Source organism: Thamnophis sirtalis, unplaced genomic scaffold (genome assembly GCF_051295495.1).
Source record: "Thamnophis sirtalis isolate CommonGarterSnake01/CBP01778 unplaced genomic scaffold, rThaSir2_p1.2 scaffold_4, whole genome shotgun sequence".
NCBI lineage: Eukaryota > Metazoa > Chordata > Lepidosauria > Squamata > Natricidae > Thamnophis > Thamnophis sirtalis.
In genome coordinates this window covers 123,227,795-123,253,632 of record NW_028261384.1, presented here as the reverse complement: position 1 = coordinate 123,253,632, position 25,838 = coordinate 123,227,795, and the positions used below count along the sequence as shown (strand labels likewise).

The following is a 25,838-nucleotide window of genomic DNA, read 5'->3' as shown; positions in this document are numbered from 1 at the left end:
GTCTTTTGGAAGGTGAGTGAACGTGGCCTTTGAAATGTTTAATTTAGCAGACGTGTCGCTCTGCTGGGTTAATGATCTTATCTAACTTTGCTGAGCGCGTAAGATCTTCCTCATTTTTGTGTGTGCCTATGTGCTGATTTTGTACGTTTGTGAAAGCTCTGTATCTTGAATGGATCTTACCTGTTTACTAATTTTTTGAGACAGATGTGGGCTTATCAGTTTCCACCTGGCTGTTAATCATCAGCTGAAAGAAGCTAAGTCTCAATATTGCATTTTTAAAATTTTTGCAACATAATTTCTTTCAGCTATTGGCAAGTCATGTTGATGATTAAAAAAAATTCACAGTGCATGAATAAAATTATTTCTGAATCGAATTTTCTTTCCACAGTTGACTCAATGGACCATAACAATATAACAGGATTAGTATTACTATGCAATTACAGGATGAGGAGAATTAAAGGAAGAGGTGGAGGTGGAGGCTGCTTGTTGCATTCACAAATAGAAGCAGCTATTTTGTTTTTTCTTTTCAACAGCTAACATCCTGAAAAAAATTCAGCCCCTAAATCTTTTTGTCATCATGGTACTTACAGGCTTAATTTCTTATCTCTTGTTGTTGTTAGTTGCGAAGTCGTGTCCGTCCCATCCCGATCCCATGGACGACGTTTCTCCAGGCCTTCCTATCCTCTACCATCCTCATAGTTCACGCTGGCTGCTTCGGTGACTCCATCCAGCCACTTCATTCTCTGTAATCCCCTTCTTCTTTTGCCCTCAATCTTTCCAAACATTAGGCTCTTCTCCAGTGAGCCCTTCCTTCTCATTAGGTGGCCAAAGTATTTGACTTTCATCTTCAGGATCTGGCCTTCTAAAGAGCAGTCAGGGTTGATCTCCTCTAGGACTGACCCGTTTGATCACCTTGCAATCAAGGAACTCGCAGGAGTCTTCTCCAGCACCAGAGTTCAAAGGCCTCCATTCTTTGGCGCTCAGCCTTTCTTATGGTCTAATTTTCACAGCCATACATTGCAGTTGGGAAAACCATAGTCTTGACTATATGCACTTTTGTTGACAGGGTGATGTCTCTGGTTTTTAGTATGCTTTCCTCCCCAGGAGCAAACGTCTTTTAATATCTTGGCTGCAATCCCCATCTACAGTGATCTTGGAGCCCAGGAAAATAAAATCTGTCCCTACCTCCATTTCTTCCCCATCTATTTACCAGGAATTGAGAGGGCTGGATGCCATGTTCTTGATTTCTTTTTCTTTTTTTATTATTAAATGTTTTTTAGTTTTAGTTTAAAACTGGTACAACATCTTTCTTGTTCTTGATTTCTTAATGTTTTATCTCTAGAAACAGTCAAAAGGAAGCTGTGGAAAAGGTAGCTGTTTTGTGAGCTAAGAAGTTTGTGAGAGTGTTGCTTTTTGATTGGTGGTAAGACAATACTTTGTTTAAAATTGTGTAGAGACGGAAAGTGCGGTTGCTTAACGATTGTGGGCAAGAAAATATATTTGACTATTTCATCTTTTCAGATAAACTGCCGTTATTTGGCGTATAAACCTGGATTAGCAAAAGTCTCGATTGCAAGAGACGCTCTACAAATTTACGTTATCTATGGCGTTTTAGATTGAAGCCTTCCGGTTGCGTAAAAAGGACTTCCGGCGACAGCCATATTTTAAATCCGCAAAAGGAACGTTTTAGCCCGGCAGTCTGACATTACTTCCTGTTTTTTGAATACTTGAACCAACTTCCGGTCGAGAGAGAAAAGGGGCAGCCGTGTCTAGATTGGCACCCTCGCACAGTTCTACATTCATTATTGGGTTCTGATATATTTCCGGTTTGGTTGTTTCGGTTTCTCTATTGGCTGTTGGGGCGGGGGAAAGAATCAGGAAAAGGGGATCCTCGGAAGGTAGGAGGACGCAGGTGCGCACGCGCAGAGCGAGACGGCGTGTGCTACTAAAGTTATTCTCAGGCCGAGGCGGGGGATTTCTGCCCTCAAGCTATCGAGCTGCCAAGGAAGGAGGAGCCGGCTAAGAACTTGCGAGCTTTTCTTGCGCCTGCGCTGTGGGTTACCCTCCGTTCTCTTCCCTCCCCCCCACACCCTTTCCGCCGGTTCATCTGCGAGGTGCGAAAAATAAAATAGAAACAAAGCTATGAGGGACCGAACGTTGGAGCTGAGAGAGGTGAGAACGCCACCCGCGCGCCCCTTTTCGACGCACGACTTAGCTCCGCCCACAACGGTCGCGTTTGCCCCTCCCTTGGCACCAACGGCCGTTCGCCTCGCCCTCCCCCGATTCCTGCAGGCTGTTCTCTTTCCCCTTCCCCCCGTCGCAAATTGGTGGCTTTTCTCACCACCACCACCACCACCACCCCTCCTCTAGTGAAACCCAACGGCTCATTCCCTTTTCCCTCTTGACTCGCAAGTTCCTCTCACCACTGGACCCATTCACACATCCTCTTTCCTCCCCTTTAATCTGGGTGGCTCCCTCAGTTGCCTCTCTTCCTCCCCGGGGAGATAGAAGGTCCTCTCATGCTGACATGGAGGAAAGCCTTCTGCCTCTTCTCTTCCAGCACAGAATGGGAAGAGTTTAAAACAAATAGGAAGAATTTTAACAATCATATTTAAAATGGCGGCCGACCCTTTGCCTTTCGTTCCCATCACCTTTCCAGAGGTGGTGCGCCTTCCTCCCCTTCACCTCTGGACCCCCTCAGCTGCAATCTTCTCCTGCCCTCCATAAATTGAGGCTGCTTAAAAAAGAAGGTTTATTGATGAGCAGAACCAACAACAGCATCCAGTTTTGGGACAGTATGGCTTTAAGCATGGGTGGATTTTTATGGGGATCTTGAAGTGCTCCAGGGGGTTGTGAAATGTAGTGAGTTCTGTGCCTTTTGCTATAATAATGGTGGTGGGTTAAATCCTATTATGTCCTAAAGGTTATGTCCTCTTTCTTAGAATTGGGGCTGTAAATTCTTAACCCCATCAGCTGGAGTGGAAGTTGTTTTATGTATGGATAGATTGGCCCAGTCTTTCTTAATAAGTACAAAATATCCATCTATAAAAGACTTCAGGCATCTGCTGGAGGTTATTTTCCAATAGCAGGAAGACGGGCTGATTTCAGCCTTTAAGAGCATATTTCTTTATTTCTCCTTTGGAGAAATATAATATTCTGCCTCATTTTAATATTCCCCAAAATATGGGGGAGGGCGTGCGCTTCCTACACTCCATTTTATTTCATTTCTTCTCCCCTCTTCTACATACCTATAGCCCCCCCCCTCCCCTTTACTTTTCTTGGCATGATTGTTGGCAAGCCTGAACTCTTAGTGTCATCCCAAAGAAAATTCAAGGCAGTGTTTCTCCACTATAGCAATTTCAAAATGTGTGTTCAATTCCCCAGCCAGCCACAACAGCACACAATGCCTGTCAGCCTGAAGTGACAAAAATTGAAACAGGAAAGATATGGGAGCCACCCTCAACCAGGGACGCTACAATTCCTAGTAATTGATGCTGGCTGCACTCTGATGGGAATAGTACTCCCAGGTGGCCAAGGGTCAGTGGCAGCTTCACAATCTAATCTAGAGGCAAGATGATTGATTAACATCAATAGGGAGAGCTGACCTGGATCCAAAATAAGAATGTGGGCCTGATTGAGTCTTTTGAAATGGAATTGCAGTGGAAGAGCAGATTTTAATTTTGTCTCGGAGGAGGTTTGCAAATGGGTTGGTATAAAATTATTTACATACGTATTTATGCATGCTTTTTATTGTCTCACCAGTTGCCACTCAATCTATATTCATTATGCCTGTATTGTGGACTTTCCTTTTTTTTTGTCCCTTTGACTCAGTCTTGTCTCTTGGCAACTGTCTGGAGATGTCATTGCAGTTTTCTTGGCAACACTTTGGAAGCGGTTTCCTCTGTAGGCTGAGAGAAAATAATTGACTCAAAGTCATCCAATTAAATGTGTGCTGAAGATGGAACTAGAAATTAGTCTCCCATTATCTAGGTAATGCCTTAAACACTAACCCAAACTTGGTTCTCTCGACTTTCCTTAAACTTCCAAAATTCTTCAATCCCTGTATACTGAATAAGTATTATTCGTTATTCAATTTTTTTTAAAAAAAAAATTTTTTTAACTCGGAAGAGGACTGATTCCAGTTGCCAGTGGTTTTTGTTAGAAAGGGTACTGGTTTCACAATTCGATGAAAAATACTTTTATTTCCAATTAATAAATAGCTTTCTAAAAATTTCTAAAGAAAGGAAGAGAATTGGTTCAACTATTCTCAGAACATAATTGTGGTTCTTAGAGCAAAACCATACTAATTAAGCAGGGCTGGATAATTGTAATACATGGTTAAAGTTTTAATCGGCCAAAGCATTTATCTCTAATTAAATAGTAGCAATTATTCTACTACTTTCTCTTACATTTTGAGAAAGGAGACTTTTTTGCTTTTGGAAACTCATGATTCCCTAAGACCTTTGAAAGTGCTGTGCCAGTTCTTGGTGTCTTCTGAAAAAAACATTTATTTCATGCGACCATAGTTTGAGGACGACTGAGTTATAGCAATGACATAGAATTTCCAAGGGAGGAAATTCTATTGTCTAGCTGAGGGGTTTCCAAATTTGGCAACTTGAAGATTTGTGGACTTCTCTTCCTGGAATTCCTGAGCCAGGCATGCCAGGTTGCAAAAGTCATCTTTTTTCTCTCCAAATTCTATAAAATGATATACATTAAAAGTACTTGTTAGCAAAATGGACTTTTTGGGTTAAGCAGTAGCATTAAACTCTGAATCCATGCATAAAAGCCTGCACAAACTTTGCAAATTATAGCCATATCTTATACAACCAGGAAGAGGTAAAACCCAGTTTCATTTCAGTCATCACAAGTGAATTCTAGATTAAAGATTAAGTAAATAGTGAAAATATATAGTTTTTATATTTTCTGTATCTGTTGACAATTTATATAATGTAGCATTCAACTACATGTAATCCTCAATTTACAATCATGTTTAGTGACCAGTCAACATTTCAACAGCACTGAAAAAGGTGACTTTTAACCAGTCCTTGCACTTGCATTGCAGTGTCCCTGTGGTCACATATATCTACCACGCATGAGGTATATGTGCTTTCATACATACTGTACCTGATTTTCTTTTGTTTTATCTTTTTTCCCACAGAAAGATGATGAGTCAGACAATGAAGATGTTGAAAGCGTGGCTCTTGTCCCACAGTGTGGATTAGCAAAATCCAATAACTTCCCTGATCCTACTGATGGATTCTTCCAAATGGTATCATGATCTTCTTTCTGAGCACTTTGGGGTTGATAATCCACTTATTTTGTTCTCATTTTCTCTCTCCCTCTCCCTCCCTCTCTCTCTTTCTCCCTCCCTCCCTACCTCCCTCCCTCCATGTATATATAAATAATAGTGAAGTATTTTTCCTTTCTTCTGTAAAAACTCTGATTTTGCTCCCTTTAGTGATTAAAAGTACCCACTTAAATACATCAACTGCATTCCCTACTAACTGTATAATATACCTCCCCCTCCCCCACACATGAACTGCTTAAAGTCCCCTGGCAATGAAACATTCACAACAAGCTGAATTGATCCTGGATGGCAACAGGGGGAGAATCAGACAGGAGACAGTGGCCCAGATAACTCAGATTATTTATTCACTGGTTGTATCTCAAATATTCCCCAGGCTTATGGTTCTGGGGGACTTCAATTTGCCATCGCTCGGTGAACACTCTGATGGGGCGCAGGAGTTCATGGCTTCCATGACAGCCATGGGCTTGACCCAGGTAATTCGGGGCCCGACCCACTCAGCGGGTCACATGCTCGACCTCGTATTTCTCTCGGAGCAGTGGATGTGTGATCTTGGTCTGAGGGGTAATGAGACCATACCCCTGTCGTGGTCAGACCACTGCCTACTGAGGCTTGACTTCCGGAGGCCAAACCCCCACCGTAGGGAGGAGGAACCGACCAGGTGGTTCCGCCCCAGGCGACTGATGGACCCTTTGAGGTTCCAGACGGAGCTTGGGGTTATTCCTGATACCCTCGCCCACAGTTCGGCGGAGACTCTGGCTGCTGCCTGGTACTCGGCGGCATCGGAGTCTCTTGACCGGATTGCGCCACTACGGCCCCTTCGGGTCAGCGGTTCCCGGAGACCTCCTTGGTTCACCGAGGAGCTCCGGGAGAAGAAGCGCCGGAGGAGACGCCTAGAGCACTTGTGGTGGTCCGATAAGTCCGAGTCGAACCGAGCACTCCTAACAACTTGCACCAAGGAGTACATCAGGGCACTTAGGGCAGCAAAAAGATCTCATATTGCCACCTTGGTTGCGTCCGCTGAGTCCCGCCCAGCCGCCCTGTTTAGGATAACCCGTTCCCTCCTAAATAGGAGGGATACGGGGGAACTCTTGCAGGGTAGAGCTGAGGATTATGCCCAATTCTTAGCGGACAAAGTTGCTCGGTTTCGGTCGGACTTGGACTCCACCGCTGCAGATCCAGCCGGGACACAAGAGGATCACTTGGCAAACCATCTCTGGGTTGAGTTTCAGGATGTTGCCTCTGGGGATGTGAACAAGGCCATTCGAGCTGTGAGTGCCTCCACCTGTATTCTGGACCCGTGTCCCTCCTGGCTGGTTGCCAACAGCAGTGAGGTGACACGTGGCTGGATCCAGGCGGTCATAACCGTCTCCCTTCGGGAGGGGCACTTCCCCGCCGCACTTAAAACGGCGGTGGTGAGACCCCTCCTGAAGAAACCATCCTTGGATCCAGCCATTTTAAATAACTACCGTCCTGTCTCTAACCTTCCCTTTGTTGGGAAGGTTGTTGAGAAGGTGGTGGCCTTCCAGCTTCAACGGGCCTTGGAGGAAGCTAGCTACCTTGACCCCTTCCAGTCCGGCTTCAGACCCGGTTACAGCACAGAAACCGCTTTGGTCGCATTGACCGATGATCTCTGGAGGGCCAGAGATGGAGGCCATGCGTCCATCCTGGTTCTCCTTGACCTCTCGGCGGCTTTCGATACCATCGACCATGGTATCCTTCTGCGACGACTGCGGGAGGTGGGGGTGGGAGGCACTGTCTTGCAGTGGTTCTCCTCCTACCTCTCAGACAGGTCGCAGTCGGTGTTGGTCGGGGGGCAGAGATCGTCCCTGAGGCCCCTAAAATATGGGGTGCCGCAGGGTTCGGTCTTATCCCCCCTACTATTTAACATATACATGAAACCGCTGGGCAAGATCATTCGGAGGCACGGGATAAAATACCATCAATATGCGGACGATACGCAATTGTATCTGTCCGCCCCGTGCCAACTCAATGAAGCGGTGGACATGATGAACCAGGGTCTTGAGGCCGTTAAGAACTGGATGAGCGCTAACAAACTGGTACTCAACCCGGACAAGACCGAGTGGCTGTTGTGTTTCCCTCCCAACAATTTGGCTAATGTTCCATCTATCAGGCTGGGGGGTCAAATTTTATACCCCTCAGATAGGGTTCGTAACTTAGGAGTCCTCCTGGATCCACAGCTGACTCTCGACCATCATCTGTCGGCTGTGACCAGGGGGGCATTTGCCCAGGTTCGCCTGGTCCGCCAGTTACGACCCTACCTGAATCGGGAGGCTCTCACAACAGTCACTCGAGCCCTTGTGATCTCTAGGCTGGAATACTGCAATGTGCTCTACATGGGGCTGCCCCTGAAGTGCATCCGGCGACTGCAGTTAGTTCAGAATGTGGCCGCGTGAGTGATAGTGGGCACACCTCGGTTCGCCCACATAACACCCATCCTCCGCGAGCTGCACTGGCTACCTGTTGATCTCCGGGTGCGCTTCAGGGTGCAGTTGACCATCTTTAAAGCCCTTCATGGTAGTGGATCTGAGTACTTGAGAGACCGCCTTCTGCCGATTACCTCCCTCCGACCGATAAGATCGCACAGACTGGGCCTCCTCCGAATTCCATCCGCCAGTCAATGTCGACTGGCGACTACACGGAGGAGAGCCTTTTCTGTTGCAGCTCCGACCCTGTGGAACGATCTCCCCGTCGAGATACGCACCCTCACCACCGTCCAGGCCTTCCGCGCAGCCCTCAAGACCTGGCTATCCCAACAGGCCTGGGGATAAGCCTCTAATTTGTCCCACCCGAGTGTTGAATGTTGAATGCAAGTTGTGTTTTTATTATTTTATTTTGCTCACATATTGTTTATTTTGAATTGCACCCCCTCCCTAATGATTGTAATCCGCCCTGAGTCCCCTCAGGGAAAAGGGCGGCCTATAAATCCTAAATAAACAAACAAACAAACAAATAAGCAAACAATATAGTACAGCTAGCATGCTGACCTAGTGGAAAAGGATCAATAATGAGAATAGCATCAAGATGGGTTTATCCAAAAACATTCCAATCTCATGCTGTAATTAACGCTATGTCTTCCTCTTTTTTATCTGGTTTTTGAAATGTAAAAGAAGCAAACAAAGTAATAACCAAAAGCCAACATATGTTTATCAAAAACAGATTAGGCCAGACAAATCGTATTGCATTCTTTGACAAAGTGACAAAATTAGTGGACCAGAGGAATGCCGTTGATATAGTTTACTTGGACTTCAGTAAGGCATTTGATAAGGTAGACCATAACCTACTACTAAATAAAGTAGAAGAATGTGGGGTAGACAGCATCACCACCAGATGGATTCGTAACTGGCTGACCAACCGCACTCAACGTGTAGTCCTCAATGGAACTGCATCTACATGGAGGAAAGTATGCAGTGGAGTACCCCCAAGACTCTGTTTTAGGCCCAGTACTCTTCAACATTTTCATCAATGACTTGGACAAGGGGATAGGTGGGGAACTCATCAAATTTGCAGATGACACCAAGCTGGCAGGAATAGCCAACACTCCAGAAGATAGGCTTAAGATACCCAAGGATCTTGACAGACTTAAACATTGGGCCTATAATGAAATGAAATTCAATGGTGAAAAAAGTAAAGTTCTACATTTAGGCAAGAAAACCAGATGCACAGGTACAGTATATGGTACCTTGTTTGATAGTAGTAATTGTGAGAGGAATCTTGGAGTCCTAGTGGACAATCATTTAAATATGACCCAGCAGTGTTCAGCAGTTGCCAAAAAAGCCAATGCAGTTCTAGGCTGCAAAAACAGAGGGATAGAATCAAGATCACGTGAAGTGTTAATACCGTTTTATAATGCCTTGGTAAGGCCACACTTGGAATAATGCATCCAATTTTGGTCTCCATGGTGTAAAAAAGATGTGGAGAGAAGAGCAACAAAGATGATTAGGAGACTGGAGGCTAAAACATGAACAGTTTTAAAAACTGGGTATGTCTAGTTTAATGAAAAGAAGGAGTAGGGGAGACATGATAGCAGTCTTCCAATATTTCAGGGGCTGTCACAAAGAAGAGGGAGTCAGGCTATTCTCCAAAGCACCTGAGGGCAGGACAAGAAGCAATGGTGGAAACTAATCAAGGAGAGAAGCAACTTAGAACTAAGGAGAAAGTTCCTGACAGAACAATTAATCAGTGGAACAACTTGCCTCCAGAAGTTGTAAATGCTCTAACACTGGAAGTTTTTAAGAAGATGTTGGCTAACCATTAGGGTTTCCTGCCCAAGCATGGGATTGGAGTAGAAGACCTCCAAAGTCCCTTCCAACTATATTCCATTCTAATCTACGACCAAGGGTGTATCGGCTGTAGTTCTGCTTTTGCTCAGAGCTGCTCAGCAAGCAACGTGGTTTGCTGGAAGTCTGATGTACACTGTGATTATTTGTATGCTTAATCTGTTTGTTATATCTTCAAAGCAGTTCGGTTGTTTTGGTGAGCCAGGTTTTGTCCACAATACCATATTGTTTGATTGCTTGATATCTTCAGGGTTGCAGAAGATGTTTTGCTGCTCTAATACATTGGGAGGACAGTAAAGAAAATGATACTTTCAAAGCCCTACATCAGTGATGGCGAACCTTTTTTTGGCTCGTATGCCAAAAAGCGGGGGGAGCGCAGGGAGATCGTGTGCAGGCGTACCACACCCATAACGCTATGTGCATGAATCCATATTACCCCCCCCCCCCATTTTTGGCATGCATTTTTCAGGCTCCAGAGGCTTTATAGGAGTACGGGGAGGGCAATAGCAGCTTCCCCCCCCCCCCACTCCCCTGGAGGCTCCTCTGAAGCCCCCAGAGCGCAAAAAATCGGCCCTAGGGAACCGAAAGTTCAGGAACTGACTTCCAATTTGTTCATAGGGCCGGTTTTAGCCCACCGGAGCCTTCAGGAGGCTTCCCTGAAGCCTCTGGAGGGCGAAAAATGGCCTCAAAAGAAGGTTGAATTCAACTGGCCATCGTGCACATGTGATGCACGGCCCTACATGATGTAAGTCTCATAGCTGTTGATGATTAGATTTTTTTTAATGAGATCGTAAAGATTACATTAATAGCTGCATTTTCTTTTCATAATTACTTTTGAATACTAATTACATGGAAAATTTCTAAAACACTTTTTGAGCAGTGTCCTCTAGTAACTTGAATCTATTGGTACACTGCATCACTCTCCTAACTGGTGGGATGAAGGCAACATTTTGTTGGCTTGCAAGATAGTCTCTAGGATAGATAAATCTTATATAGAATAGTGACTTTAGTATATCTGTCCAGATGTTCCCAAACTAAAAAAAGTAGTTATGCTGGTTGTGAAATCAAGAGAAGAGGAAAGCATTTAGTAGAGCTGAATGAATCTTGGGCGTGATCTTTAAGAGCCATGGTGATGAATATATGCATGAAAGTGAAGATGTGGGTTTAATTATGAATGATAGAGTTTAAATGTATGCATGAAAAGAAATAAAGTCATGGGAAATAACAGGCAAAATAAAATGTTTGAAGGAGCATTTTATAGATTTGTATGGAAATTACAATGATACCTTGAAGAATGGAGTTAAATGCTTTTAAAGTTAGTGCCCAAGAAAAAAGGTGAGAAGAAAGCTGTAAATCCTTTGAGAATGTAGAAAAGTAGTGAAGCTGCCAGTTAAGATGGTGTTCCTGGGAAAAATCCAAATATGACCATTCAAAATACTTAATACGTGAAAATTGCATTCAAATCTGGCTGTTAAGAAAATACTGTTATTGTTCTATACCTAGAAAAACACAACTGTGTGAATGCAATACCCCTCCCCACAGCAGGATTAGTTAAAGTGCTTGGGAAGATGTTTAGCAGAATCTTGATAGAAAAGATATGTGAGAAAAGTGCATCGATTGCTGGGAGTATGCAGATCAGTTTTATGATTTTCAGCAAGACATTGAAGAGTATGTGAATAGGAAAAAAATATGTTGGTTTAGAGAAAAATCTTATTATAAAGTAAATAATTTGCATAATGGAATATTTTGCTTGAATGGGTCTAGGACAGGTTGCTGCAGGCGACTCGCAGCAAGTAGGGCATATCAAATTTTTCAACTTTCAGTTTCCAAATTAGGGGTGCTCAAAAATTGTGATGTGCCTTGGGGATTGTAAAAATATTTTGATTATTTTAATATAATTTAGATGTGCTTGATAAGTAACTACATAAATATTATCACTTTTTAACATTTTGCTTGTTTCAGGAAATTCAGCACGGGATAATTCAAGAGAGGGACAAGTGAATTGCAGTGGGACCTGGTCTTGCTTTAGATTTGAACCTTCTCATGTCAGACATCCTCAAGGCTGGGATGAAACAGAATGTGGAGTCACTTGTTCCTTTTGTCTCTCTTGAGTTATCCCGCGGTGAGTTGTCCCACAGCAAGTTGGCTGGGGACAAGTTGTCCCATTCCCTTCTTGAATATGGAGTTCTAATTTGTATGATATATATTTTCCGAATAGAGTGATATACAGTAGAAGCATGTGTGAGAAAAATTGAATGCTCAATACTTACTTTATTTGATATTGTGGAGGGGCAGTGCAAGACAGTTGTTAAGTTAGTTTTGCCCCATTTTATAACCTTTCTTGTCACAGTTGTTAAGGGAATCACTGAAGTTGCCAAGTATCTGAATTTTGATCATGGGGATGCTGCAACGGTTGTAAATGTGAAAAATTGTCATATCACTTTTTTCAGTTCCATTATAACTCCAAACAGTCACTAAGTGAACTGTTGTAAGTCAAGGACTACCTGTATGGTGTAATGCAGTGGTGGTAAACCTTTTCAGCCCCAAGTGCCCAAACCGGAACGCGTGTGCATGTGTGCAGTCAGGTAGTCTTCACAGGCACTTAGAGCGTCGGAAAACAGCTTGAAAAATGGCCAAAAACCAGACCATTTTTGGGCCGTTTTTCAGGCGAAAAACAGCTGAAAATTGAGCTGAAAACAACCCCCAAAACAGCTGAAAATGGCCCAAAATGGCCTGTTAATTTACTTGATTTTTGGCCATTTTCAGGCCGTTTTTTGGACTAAAAACAGTCTGAAAACACCACGAAAAATGGTCTGTTTTGGGGGCCTTTTTCCAGCACTATGGTGCCTGCAAACACCAGCAGGCTGGAAACCAGAAGAGAAGCTGGCGACAGCGCACCTGCCCACAGAGAGGGCTCTGCGTGCCCACCTCTGGCACCTGTGCCATAGGTTAGCCATCACAGGTGTAATGTATTGATGCTTGTTGAAAGAAGCAAACCCAGCAGTGTATAAAAACATGCTACTGCCCACTTTGTTACCTGGTACGCCTCACTTAACTATCACAAATGGGACTGGCAATTCTGCCGCTAAGTGATACAGTCATTAAGCAAGACATTGTATATGTTTGCGACTTGAAATCTCCCTTCCACTTTCTCTATTGACTCTGCTTGACTAAGAAGTGGGCAAATGATTGCAGGGATGCTGCGGTGGCTATAAGAGGGACAACAGGTTGTAAAGCTAATTTTTCAGTGCTACAGTTACTTTGAATTAAAAAGGGCAATATTAAGTCACTACTACCTATAATTATTTTATTCTTCTGAAATAATTTTTAGAAACAACCTATAGAACCTAGAACAGTGGTTCTCAACTTTTATTTCACCATGGACCCCTTTTAAATACCTTTTGTAGCCACAGATCCCAAAGACTTAAGATTTAAATCATATAACTTCTTCAAGGCTTCACAGACGCCCTGTGATGACATGACAGGCACAGATTGAGAACCACTGACCTAGAACAATTATCAATGTTTCTGAGCTCCCTTAAATATAAGATCAGGATTCAATCATTGCTACTGAACTTCTCATTATATCATTTATCCCCTTTATAGACACGTGAGATCCGTGCATGCTTGAAGGTCCTGGAACACAAAGTGAAGGACCTAGAGAAAAATCAGACTACAGTCCTGGCTTCACCAATCCCTGATGACAGTAGGTTTTCAACAGTCAAGCTTCAATCTGCCAATATATACCCTGTGGCTTAAATGTATATGGCATCTTGCAGGCTGTTGCTTAAAATGTTATGTGTTCCAAAAATATAAACGGAAAACTAATGGCAAATGCTACAATCCCTCTTTAAAGCTTAGTTAAATTAGAACTGAAACTTATGATGACATGGTAAAGATGACCAAAAATACCATCTTTGAGACGGAATTAGTGGAAAAAGGAAACATGCTTCAAACAAGAGACTTACACAAATGAGGCAGCAAGGAAGATTAGTCAATATTGATCAAGAAAGCAAGAGACCTTTGGTCAGTTGAGAGTAGGAATCAAGAATAGAAACCAGCCTGTTTAAATGTAACAAGAATTGAAAGAAAATGACTTGCACTTACTTTAAAAATAAAGGCAAGAAATTTGTGTTTTGAGTAGAGTCAGAAGAATTATTTTGGCAGGAGAATTCGTAGTAGAGATATAAGAACTGAGGTTTGGAGAGAGAGAGAGAGAGAGACTATTGAAGAGAAATAATTATAAAGTACAGGTAGTCCCCACTTTCTGACTGCCTTGCTTTATGACCATTTAAAGTTATGACAACATAAAAATAGTTTTGCAATCAATCCTTGCATTTATGGCCTTCATAATAGGTGATCATTCGGGCATTTCAAAACTGGCTTGCAACAAGCTGTATTAATAAAGGCAGAAATAAAATTGTAAACTGTGATCACATGATATTTTGCTTAGGCAATTGCGGCCCTTAGCAACAGAGCTGCCAGTACCAATTGTGGTTACTAAGCAAGGGCTACCTGTACAGAAGAAAATGAGCAATTATGAATCACACTTTCAGCAAAGGCATAAAGGAGATAATTTTTCAGAATTGTTCAGGAAAAAGTGGTATGACTTACAATGGATTGCAGGTAGCAATACCACTTAGATGTATATACAGCTTCATAATGCTTTACAGCTCTCTCTCTAAGACTTACAATGGATTGCAGGTAGCAATAGCACTTAGATGTATATACAGCTTCATAATGCTTTACAGCTCTCTCTCTAAGCCAGGGGTGTCAAACTCAAGGCCCTGGGCCCTGATCTGGCCTGTGGGGTGTTTAGATTTGGTTCACGGGGCCCCCTGAAAACAGTGAAGGACTGGCCTGTGGTGCCTCTGTTATCAAAAATGGAGCGTAGGATGGTTGCGTGTGTCCCTCCCAAATACTGTTTTCGCTAGCAAAGGGGTTGTAGGAGGCCATTGCAGCCAAAACAGAGCTTGGGAGCCCGTTTTTACTGGAAGAGCGCTCGGGCCATCCCAACACGAGTGACATCGAACTGGCCACATCCACTCTAGCCACACCCATCCCAGCCCCCCCAAGGTCAAACACAACCCTGATGTGGCCCTCAATGAAATCGAGTTTGATACTCCTGCTCTAAGTGGTTTACAGAGTCACCCTTTCGCCCCCAACAGTCTGGCTCCTCATTTTACTGACTTCGGAAAGATGGAAGGCCAAGTATACCTTGAGCCAGTGAGGATTGAACTGCTAGTTGGCAGAATTAGCCTGCAATACTGCATTCTAACCACTGGGCCACCACAACAGTTTTGCTTAGTGGTGGCCTTATTCCTAGCTACAATGAAAAGTAATTCTGTGACTAATGCCCGCATTTGCAGCTTTTACACCTCTCTAGGGGTACTCTCTGTAAAATCATAAATCTAGGAGTGTCCTGTATAAAATCATAAACCATAAACAGTCACGATCACATGATTTTTTGCTTTGTGACTGCTTTGCTTAACTGGGTTGATGGTCCCTAATTCTGTCACTAAATGAGGACTAAATTACTAAATTTGTTCTCATCATTTACAGGTAGTCCTCATTAGTTTCCCAGAGGAAAGGTGGGAGGTGGGGCAGTGTAATTCAGTCACAATGCTTGCAAGAATCAGATATGATGAAAATTAGTATCCTTTTTTGCATTTTCAATGTGTTTTCCAGATGCGAAGCAAGGCCTACAAAAGCTACGTGAGGAAATCAAGGAGATGGCAAAAGAGACAAGAGCCCAGCTGAAGAGTGAGTATGTGCACAACTTATGAAGAAAGCAAAGAGGGTTGTATCTTGACTCTTTAGCCTAGGAATTAATATCTAGTGCTCTGAAAAAAATATCATGTTTTAGTCCCCAGAACTCTCTTTCTTGAAATAAGCATTACAATCTCACTATAGCTACTTTTTAATTATGTAGAAATTGAGCCCACCAAGGAAGAACAAGATGAGAACAGAAATTCGTTCAACAACCGAATGAAGAGAAATCAGGTGAGAAGCAAAATAGTTGCTTGTCTTGATGGGGAAGCAAGGTGAGGAGGCAAAAGGGTTCTGCATAACTCATACAGATTTCTGCTTCAGCATGGAATCCTTTCACAACAATTCTTGGATCTCATCAATAAATGCAACTCTATACAGTCTGATTACCGAGACAGAAATTTGGAGCGCATCAAACGACATATACAGATTAGTGAGTATTTATGGTTGCCTTTGTTAAGCACAGAAAATACTGTATTTTAATGTCAAGTCATCTTATAGAATTGCCCAAATCATTTGCCTGCTGTAGAAAGATTGAAACAACCAAAGTTTTTGGATATTTGGCGAGCCCCCGGAGGAGAGCCTTCTCTGTGGCTGCTCCGACCCTATGGAATCAGCTACCCCCAGAGGTCCGAATCTTACCCACTCTCATGGCCTTCAGGAAAGCCATTAAAACCTGGCTGTTCCAGCAGGCCTGGAGCTGTTGACCTTAGTGTTAAGGTCCAGCCCTGATTAGAACGTATTACGTGTGTTGTGAATTTTAAACTATTTTTTATTTATTTTGCTTTTCTTTTTTTCTTCTTTCATTGTAAGCCACCTGGAGTCCTCCGGGATTGGGCGGCCTATAAATTTGATAAATGAAATGAAATGGCCAAATCCACAATTTTAGTTATTTGGGATAAAGATACATGCTAGAGAATCTGAGTTATAGATCTGTTCAATCACTGAAATTATCATGCATTTATGGCGAAGTCTGGTAACTGCTCACAGATGGGCCTTCTTAATATGGTGCCTCCACTCTAGAATGTTCTCTCTCTCAACATTTGAGAGAGACCTGCTATAACAATTTTTAAAAGTTTTATAAAGAATACATTACATTCCTTTAATATATTATTTATCATTAAATTAACATTTATTGCTGCTTTTATTGTATTTTTAAAGTAATTTTATTAAAGATTATAACTGCAACAGTAAAAACTAATACAAACTGAAAGAAAGCAAAAAAATAGAGAGTCAAAGTGCCAAGGAAGAGAAACAATGTAAAAGAAAAGAGTAAAGAAAAAGAAGTGATCTCCAACCTTCATCACAATTAATATAAACAATTTTAGTAATTTTTCTCCTCTTACTTTACAACCAATGATCGCTTTGTCCTGTGTTCCATTTCTTATCTATAAATAAATCTATGAATTTATTTCATTATCATTTCAGTCCTGGTGTCCACAAAAGACCATTAAAAGTTGCCAGAAATAACATATCTGTTTTTACCTTGATCAAATAAACCAACTTCATGTTCCTTTCTTTTATTTCCAACAGTCTTAATTTTAATCCATTCAAGTACTCTTGTAGAACTACTTATTTCTTTTTTACCCCTTCCCACAAGATTCATCCAAGCTTTAACTAACCTCTCATATAAATCTAATATGACACAATTATCCAGAACACTTTCTTGATTTATTAATCATAATTCTCTTTTGACTTTTAAAACATCAACAGATTACATTTTTATACCCAATGAAACATCTCTTTCCATGTCATTTTTCTAGGGTGTCATTATAGATCCACTTTCAGAGTCTTGGTCTTGTCAGATAAAACTTGTTTCTCTTCTGTCATCTTTTCCAAGACATTTTTTTTTACATAGCCTATCTATAGAAGCAAACATTGCTATCAAAATTGTTGATATTAATTTCTGATTTCATTTTTCAAAAGCATCCACAGTATTTCCAGTGTTAAAATATTTTGCATCATTCTGTAGTTGTTAAAACAGGTTTACGTATTTTCTCCTCTAATTAAATCTTTATTGTCCAATTTTTAAAATCTTTTATCACTTTATATTCAAAACAAGTTGACTTTCTTATGAGAAAAAATCTTATTAATTGCAAAATAGTATCTTTTTAAAACATACAGTTTGAGCAAAATGTCTACCTCACCTGCCAGTACTCAAAACTCACCCAACTGTTATTTTGAGATCTCCTCAAAGGAGCAACTGTCCTGAACATTTGTGGGAATCACCTATCCTTTCTTTGTGTGGAGAGATTAAAAAAGCAAATGGTTTGTTTTTCACAATTGTCAGTTTTATTTTTCACAGAGCCATCTTCAGTGTACCATTTTGTCCTTCAGAAGTCATAACTTTAATTGTAAACTGCTTCCAAATGCTTAAGCCTAGGAAGCAGTATAAAAAATACATTAAATAAATAAGAAAGAATGTCCAAATGTGATATCCTGTATTCTATACTGTTTCTCTTTAAAGAGGTAGCAGAAAAAAGCAGGACCCTTGTGTTCTATTCCATGAATAGAATGTCCATTAATTTAACTGGAAAAAGTTTTTTTAAACTCTTAGTGCTGTCAGTGAATATAGAAATAGAAAAATGATGCATAACAAACTAGTATGCAAATGTAATGTGCATAATGCCTTTTAAATGCAGATTTTTCTTTTTAAAAAAGGGTTAGAGTGGCTTTTTAAAAATGCATGGCCTTGTAGCTCAAGATGCAGGAACATACTATAATATAACTCTGAGACTTTTCCAGTTACATCTTCTGAATATGTAAAATAGGATGGCCAGAGATTATTTAACACCCCCCCTCCTCCCCAAATATTAGATTTATCTACCAAGCGAGCTGATCAGGCATTTTATGAGCAATTCTTCAAAGTACACTTTCCAAAACAATTGAATCATACTTCTGAAACAGCACAAAGACTTCCCAGAACACCTGATTGATATATTCTGAGAAATTAAGGGAACTTTCTGGAAGCAAAATGAAGCATTCCATTGCCAGCCTGTTGCATTTTGTGATTTGCTGTGAAATCCCCACTAATATAATTGTTTGGATGTACATGTGTGAAAAGAAATGTGAACTCACAGTTGAAGAATATCTCATAATTTTCCAACCTCTTAAAACTAGCCTAAGTAGCTGGTTTAAATTCAATGTATACATCCAATATGTTCTTTGTAGGCCTGAGTATGGTTAAAGACAAGGTAGGCCAGAGCATGCACAGAACAGCAACAACAACTGGGCACCTTGCTCCTCTGAAGCTCAAACCTAGCACTGGCAGGTTTCCAAATGTCATGTTCATCAGTAATCTTTATGAGGAAGAAGATGGATACACTGTTTCTTCTTTGTGGCTGATTTTAGGCATCAGCCTAACAAAAAATGGGAGAGGGTACCTCCTAGTGTGTTCTCCAGCAAGGTAGGAAGGCATCAAACCCACAAGAAAAGGGTAAATGTCTGTTTTATAGTTCAGTACCTGGGATCCTCATTCCCTGGTTTTTTTAAAAAAACAACAACAGGAAAGACAACCTAGAATCATAAGACTAGAAGGTACCTTGGAGGTCTCGTAATCCAACCCCCTGCCCAAGGCAAAATATCCTTAAAGCATCCCAGACAAAATCTTTTCCAGAAAACCTGCAACCCCAAAGTTTCATGTGCCATTAATCTGCTATTTGTAGCCCTTGGAAGCCCATTTGACTAAGATTTCTTGAAAACCAAAAGCACTGTTTCCCTTTTGAGAAGAAAAGTAGAAACTTATCCAATGTAAGAGGTAAAAGAGAGAGATCACAGTTAAATGCCTATCCCTTCTTTAAAAGTTTGATACATTCTTCCTGGAAGAGGTTATTCCATCTCTGAATGTTCAGTTTTATAAAGCCCTTCATCAATGTGTGCTATTAATATATGTAGCAAGTCATTATCTCTCAGAAAGATAGCATCTGAGGGATAATGCCATCCTTTGAAGCATTTTTTCTTAACCTTGGCAACTTCAAGATGTGTTGATCAACTTCTAACATCAAAAATTGAAATAACTACTAGTACAATCACAATCACAGTCATTTCAGCATCTCTGTAACAAATAGAAAGAAAGCAAACAAGCAACAAAGCTGTCTGATGATATCACCCAGTTATGAAATACAGAGTTTTTACCCCTAACATTATCGGGTTCTCTGCCTTTCAGCTTTGCAGTTTGCCATGAGAAGGCATTGTGGTGCCAGCACAGAGCAGATTAATTTCAGAATTCGAGGGTATCCCTTGATGTTTAGGTCTTATGCTTCAGATAGAGCCCCTAAATTTTTGGATTCTGTTCACAGGGCAAAACAAGCGTCAGGGTCCTGGGAAAAAGACATTTTGAATTTCATTTGCCTTTTCTGATGGAAAAGTGAAAGAAACCTCTTGCTTATTGATATTGACACTGTATTTTTATTCCTTCCAGCTGGTGGCCCGATGGTATCTGATGACCAGCTGGATGAGATGCTGGAGAGCGGTCAGACAGAAATGTTTATTTCAAATGTGAGTATTGGAATATTGGGGCCTTTGAAAGAGGAAAAGGCTCTAAACAAGGAGATTCATCTACCTCATCTTTTTTGTGCAGCTCACGAAGGACACACAAGTGACAAAACAGGCTCTCAATGAGATCGAAACCAGGCACAGTGAAATCCTGAAATTGGAACGCAGTATCCAGGAGCTACATGATCTGTTTATGTTCCTGGCTACAGAAGTGGAGCTGCAAGTATGAAGTGGAGAGAGAGAAACGCAAGGGGGATTGTGCTTTGGTCCAACTTTGTTGAAGTAGACCATCAGCCTAATTACCTTAATAGGGTTTACACTGACCAGTAGGTTTTTGTGGTGTCAAATATTTTTCCCACGTTCTTTGGAGATGTTAACCACTGACCTTTGGATTTCTTGTATGAAAAGGATAGGCAATACTTCCCCAAAGAGAGAAAATAATCTTTGTAGAGTCCTCTTATTCCCTTTTTTAAAAACTGTTCTAACTCTCTACAAGCATCCAATCTCCTTCCTATCAGTACTGTTGTCAAGTAGGTTTCCTATATGGCCTTTCTAGGAGGTCACCAAGAACTGTGGTGGTGCAGTGGTCAGAATGCAGTACTGCAGGCTACTTCTGCTGATTGTTTGTCAGCTCCCTGCAGTTCAACAGTTTGAAGGTTGTTCAACAGGCTCAAGGTTGACTCAGCCTTCCATCCTTTAGAGGTCGGTAAAATGAGGATCCAGATTGTTGGGGGCAATAAGCTGACTCTATAAACTGCTTAGAGAGGGCTATAAAGCCCTCTCTAGCAGTATAGAAGTCTAAACGCTATTGCTATAGCTAACTCTGCCCACTGCAAGGAGTTCGATCCTCATCCTTCTGAGGTGGATAAAATGAGGACCCAGATTTTGGGGGGCAGTATATAAGTCTAAGCACTGCCACTATTATTAATGATGCAAAAGTTGAGCTGCTACATTTGAACAGTTTTGAACTGCCATTTGTTTGCTTTGTTTTCACTTTACTACTCGTCCCATAATCCTGCAGGGGACCGTTTTAGTCTCACTGCTTTTTCTGTTCTGTCCCCCCCAAGAACTGATTATCTTCATCCGAAAGCTCCTTATCCAAACATTCCCTTTCGATTCCATTCAGGGAGACGCGATTGACCGGATAGAGAAGAACATTCTAGACTCCGGGGATTACGTCAAGAAAGGGCAACTGCACCTTCACCAAGCCCAGGAGAATCAGAAAAAAGCTCTCAAGGTAAACCGCCCCCATCTGCACCCCTCAACGTACCGCCACAGTGAAGCCCAAAATTTCGGCTGCTAAGTGAGACAGTTGTTAAGTGAACCACTGCAGTTGGTTAAATTAGTAACATGTTTTAAGTGAATCTGGTTTTCCCCATCGACTTTACTTGTCAGAAGCTGGCAAAAGGGGATCACGTGACACCCTGCAACATGGTTACCATCATTAATAGGAGTCATTTGCATTTTTATCACGTGACCCTGGGGAGGCTGCAGCGATTGTAAAATAAGTCACTTTTCTCAGTGGAGTTGTAACTTCAAATGGTCACTAAAGCAACTGTTCTAAATTGAGGATTACCTGGCGGGCTATAGCTGCTGCCAGATATCATCAGTGCCCACATGCTTGCTGCCTCTTGTGCGCACACTTGGGGGTGGGGGTTCACCGACAAAATGGCGAACGACAAAACCGCGCCCGACTAAACCACGTCGCTGACGTCATCAACAGGGCGACAACAGCGCGGCGACAGAAGCACGCTGTAAACCCTAAACCTAAACTTAATCCCTAACTCTTAACCTAAACCTAACCCTAAACCTAACCCTTAACCTAACCCTAACCCTAAACCTAACCCTTACCTTAAGTTGAATCGGCTTTTTTTCAAAGTGCTATTTAAAGCGCCCTTCTTTCTCCGCGCTGGCTGTTGTCGCCGCATTGATGACGTCAGCGACGCGGTTTATTCGGGCGTGGTTTTGTCGTTCGCCCTTTTGACGGGTCACAGGGGTGGGTCTCCCAACTGGGCTGATTACCCTGAAATTGTGTTTCTCCTGAAAATCCCTAGTGCTTATTTTGCAGCCCCCCAAAATATAAGACTGGGTCTTATTTTTGAGGACTGCAGTATAAAATGAAATACCCTTCTGTTGTATTTTACAAGCGTTAACTCTCCTGAGAGTTTCTGCTTTCAAGTTGGAGGGAGGGGGGATGATATTTTGAGTCCTTGTAGTTCAAAATAGCTAGTAGCATGTGGTGAAGGCTCAAGGAAATGAAAGGTGCATTGAACAAATAGTCTGTGTGTGAGAAAGTTCCTTTTTATTCCCTGAAGCTAGAAGAGAAAGAATCGCTATTGCAGGAATGGAGATGCTTCCCCATCTATATGTCTTCACATTTTTCTGCCTTCTCTCTTTTGCCTTTTGGCTCTGCAGAAGAAGTTCATGATTGGTATCTGCTTGACCATCACAGCATTCATCATTATTCTCATCATCATCCTGAGTATTACACTTTAGAAGGCCTTCCCCTCCCCTTGTGTCTCCCTTCATGCTGCATGATCAAAGCCTGATGGTACGTACAAGGAGATGAAAACCCAAGGTTACACTTGGGCTGGGTTAAACGTGGTTGACCCACTAAGCAGGTGTGAACAGAGACCTGTTTTCAGCATTTCACAGAGATAGAGTTGCTTCCTTAGTGTCCCATGCAGGAGTGGTATTCACTTACCTTTCCTACCGGTTTGCAAATGTGAGCACTCATGGGCACTCGCACGTGACACATCCGTGCATGCACTTTGTCTTATAAAAGGGTCTAAATGGGATGTCACAGAGCCAGGGCGGGAGTGCGTGGCCACCTGCGATTTCCTCTACCGGTTCAGACGAAGGGGTCATAACCGGCATAATACCATCTCTGGTCCCATGTCTCCTGGGAGGAAGTGAAACCCTTGGAAACCCTTTATTGTACACGTTAGGCCGCTGGGAAGGCTACGGGATAGCTAGCTTATTAGATCAGGGTGGACAACTTTGACTCCTTTATGACCTGTGGACTTCAGCTCCCAGAATTCCAGGCTGGCTCAGGAATTCTCGGATTTGAAGTCCACAGGCCATGTATTAGAACTTTTCAGTTGGGGTCAGAATGGAAATAGTGACTCTCTGGAATTGTTTTTCTTTTCTCTTTAGGATTTCCCTTGGGTTGCATCTCTTATCCTGGAACTGTTCCCCTTTCACTGGGGAGGCCTTTGCACTACAGATGACTGGTCGGGCTCCTTCAGCCCCTCCATTCCTGGAAGCACATGCTGCCTATACCTAGAAACCTTCCCTATGTTCAAAACCATGTCCAGGTGCCTATAACGGTCATAATCTAGAAGACGGTCTCTGCTGCTTTAGTTTTGACCTTTGGATTATTTTTGTAAAGTTTTCCTCAATGGATACTGCTGTCCTGAGTCAGCAACTGTGATCAGTCACTTCCATGAAAGAATCTTCAACGAAAGAACCATTTTGTTGTTGTTGTTGTTGTTGTTTATTCTTGTAAAAACATAGCAAAGCAACACCACGAGCAACCCTAGTTTTCCTTTACTGATCATGGCATTTTTGCCCCCTCTAGTTCTCTCCCAAATCCTGCTTCAGCACCTTCCTCAACTTATCATAGTTTGTGCCATGTCACTTTAAAAAAATAGGTTCCTCCCCTTCCAAAATATTCTGTGTTTACCAGAGAGCAACAGAAGATAAGAATATTCTGCTCAGGTTGGGGCAGATCTTGATCCTTCACATCCTATGCTCAACCATGCAGGGGGAAATCTACTCTTCACCCTGAGCTGATCTGTTGGATTTTTCTCCTTATCTTAGAGACACAACCTAGTATAACAAAGGATGAAAGATAAACACATCCTGGTCCATTTTGGGCTGAAATATTGGGGTTTCCAAGCTTTTTTTAAAGAGCTCTTGCTGTGTCTTTTCTCCACCTACGTGCCTTAGGAATTGTGTGCCCAACACTTGGTCGTGACTACAGATTACTTCATTCTCTCCCTTCGATCTTTTGATCCTGATTAATATCCCAGTGCCAACTTTAAAAGGATTGAGAGTGAACTATACAAACTTTGTCCCTTGTGGGATTTGCACTGAGACCAAAATACAGCGTAAATATCATGTTCAGAGGACCAGGTTAAATCAAGGTCCCAAACAGTCTAGCAAGTCGAGTCATCTGGTGTGTTTTTCCATGCAAGTCCAGCTAAATTATTTTGGGAAATCATGATGCAAGTGGAAATTAGGATCTCCTGGTCCTGTTTTTAAAAATCCAGTACTTTTGTATTTTGAAAAAAATAATAATCAGAGAATTAAGCTTCCCCACCCCAATTGCTTTAAGTCTCAATGTATTCAAAATCAAACTGACTATATTTTGTAATATAAAATAAAAGCACTTTTAAAAACAGTTACAAATTATTTTGTCTCTTTTCTAAAGAGCTTCTCAATCAGATCTTCAGAGGTCTTGGCTTTCAGCTACTGCTACTAAATGCTAGGTTGGTCTGTAGTAAAGTCTGTAGTAAGGCTCCCTCATCTGTGATTTAGAAATGAGATGATTTAATCATAGATGAGATGACCAACCTTGGCATTGCCAAGAACTATTACCAAGACCTGGCTGGGTCCAGAAATGGGAATGGACATTTGAGAAATGCGTCCAGTGGAGCATCAAGTGTGGTATCAGCCAAGACGACATGAGTAGCAATGTGATGGTCATCTGGAAGTTTCTTAAGGCTCTCTGGAGCTTTATTCTACATATTGCCGGATATGAGACCCTGTTCATTTAAATCAGGGTCTATGGATAATTTGGGATTTGTTGCTGTACTAGCCTTCCGGTTGCATAGCAACCCCTGTACCTGAGCTGCTGAACTCCCATTGCTAGATGAAGCTTGCAAGAAGCCATAGTAGGGTCTACAAATAGATGTCTTTTTACGTTCAGCAAGTTAAACTAGAAAGTATGATACAATTGCTGCATAAAAGGGCCCTCAAATTTAACAAAACATCACCTGAACTAGAAGTCAGCAGTTTGATTTCAAGGATAGATGCTGGGATTTGAAAGTTACCAGATATACAGCATCAGTCAGCGACCAAAGGACAATTAACTGAAGATGAACGATTACTTACATTTAATGGCTAGGAAGGCAGAACTTCCTGTCTTCAACCAGCTCCAAGTTTAAGATTTGGCTTCTTTAGAGAAAGATTGAGGAATAGTTCATTATAGAACAGGGCTCTTCAAACCTGGTAACTTTTAAGACTTTTGGACTTCAACTTGCATTCTTGCTGAGGAATTCTGGAAGTTGAAGTCCACAAGTCTTAAAAGTTGCCAGATTTGGAGATCCACTGTTCTAGAACAAAATATTTTGCTTCTATAGGCCAGTAGGTGAGTGAAAGGATGTTGCTAGCATACTTCATCTGAATGCAATGTTTTACATTGGATAGGCAATCTTGAGGGCTGGGGCCTAAATTTATGTCAACGCACCATGGCCATGATACAAATGTGGGTGAGATCAAAAATTGTTATATTGAGTAGTTCATGGATTTTTTTTTATAGATTACGTTAAACCTATTAGGATATTTACAGATCTCAAGATGCATAGATCCAATCTCTGACAACTAGCCAAAAATGCAAAAGTAGTTTTGAGATTGTGCTCCTTATTCTTTTGCTCTTTTGTGGAATTCAGTAGAATTCAAACTTATGAGAATCAGTCTGCATTTTTTAAAATCCCAGCTTTCCCCTGCTGGTTAGTGATGAACAGAGTTACATTCTTAAATATCCCCCAACATGCAAAATGGCATTTTGGTGTAATTCTTTGGGGAAAAACAAGTACCTCTTAGAATTAATATCTAGCTTTTTCCTGTGCAGGATCGGTAGCAGAAGAGTAGCAACTGGAGAAGAGAAACAAGCTTTATGTTTTAAAAACCTGTTTTCTTCAACACTTAGGTGAAAAAACAATTCTGCCACTAGTAGGTCT

The 25,838-nt window shown here is 41.8% G+C and overlaps 1 protein-coding gene across 1 annotated transcript; it reads left to right on the top strand.

Moving 5' to 3' along the window:
- The first annotated feature begins 1,866 nt into the window (after positions 1-1,866).
- STX4 (syntaxin 4) lies at positions 1,867-24,277 on the top strand. The gene is made up of 11 exons (XM_087714094.1): positions 1,867-2,172; positions 5,162-5,272; positions 13,216-13,315; positions 15,298-15,372; positions 15,542-15,612; positions 15,703-15,811; positions 19,799-19,875; positions 19,958-20,095; positions 20,999-21,109; positions 22,288-22,423; positions 23,029-24,277. Exons 1-10 carry the CDS (start codon positions 2,143-2,145, stop codon positions 22,366-22,368), a joined length of 903 nt encoding a protein of 300 aa, XP_087570220.1. The 5' UTR covers positions 1,867-2,142; the 3' UTR covers positions 22,369-22,423; positions 23,029-24,277.
- Positions 24,278-25,838: the final 1,561 nt, after the last annotated feature.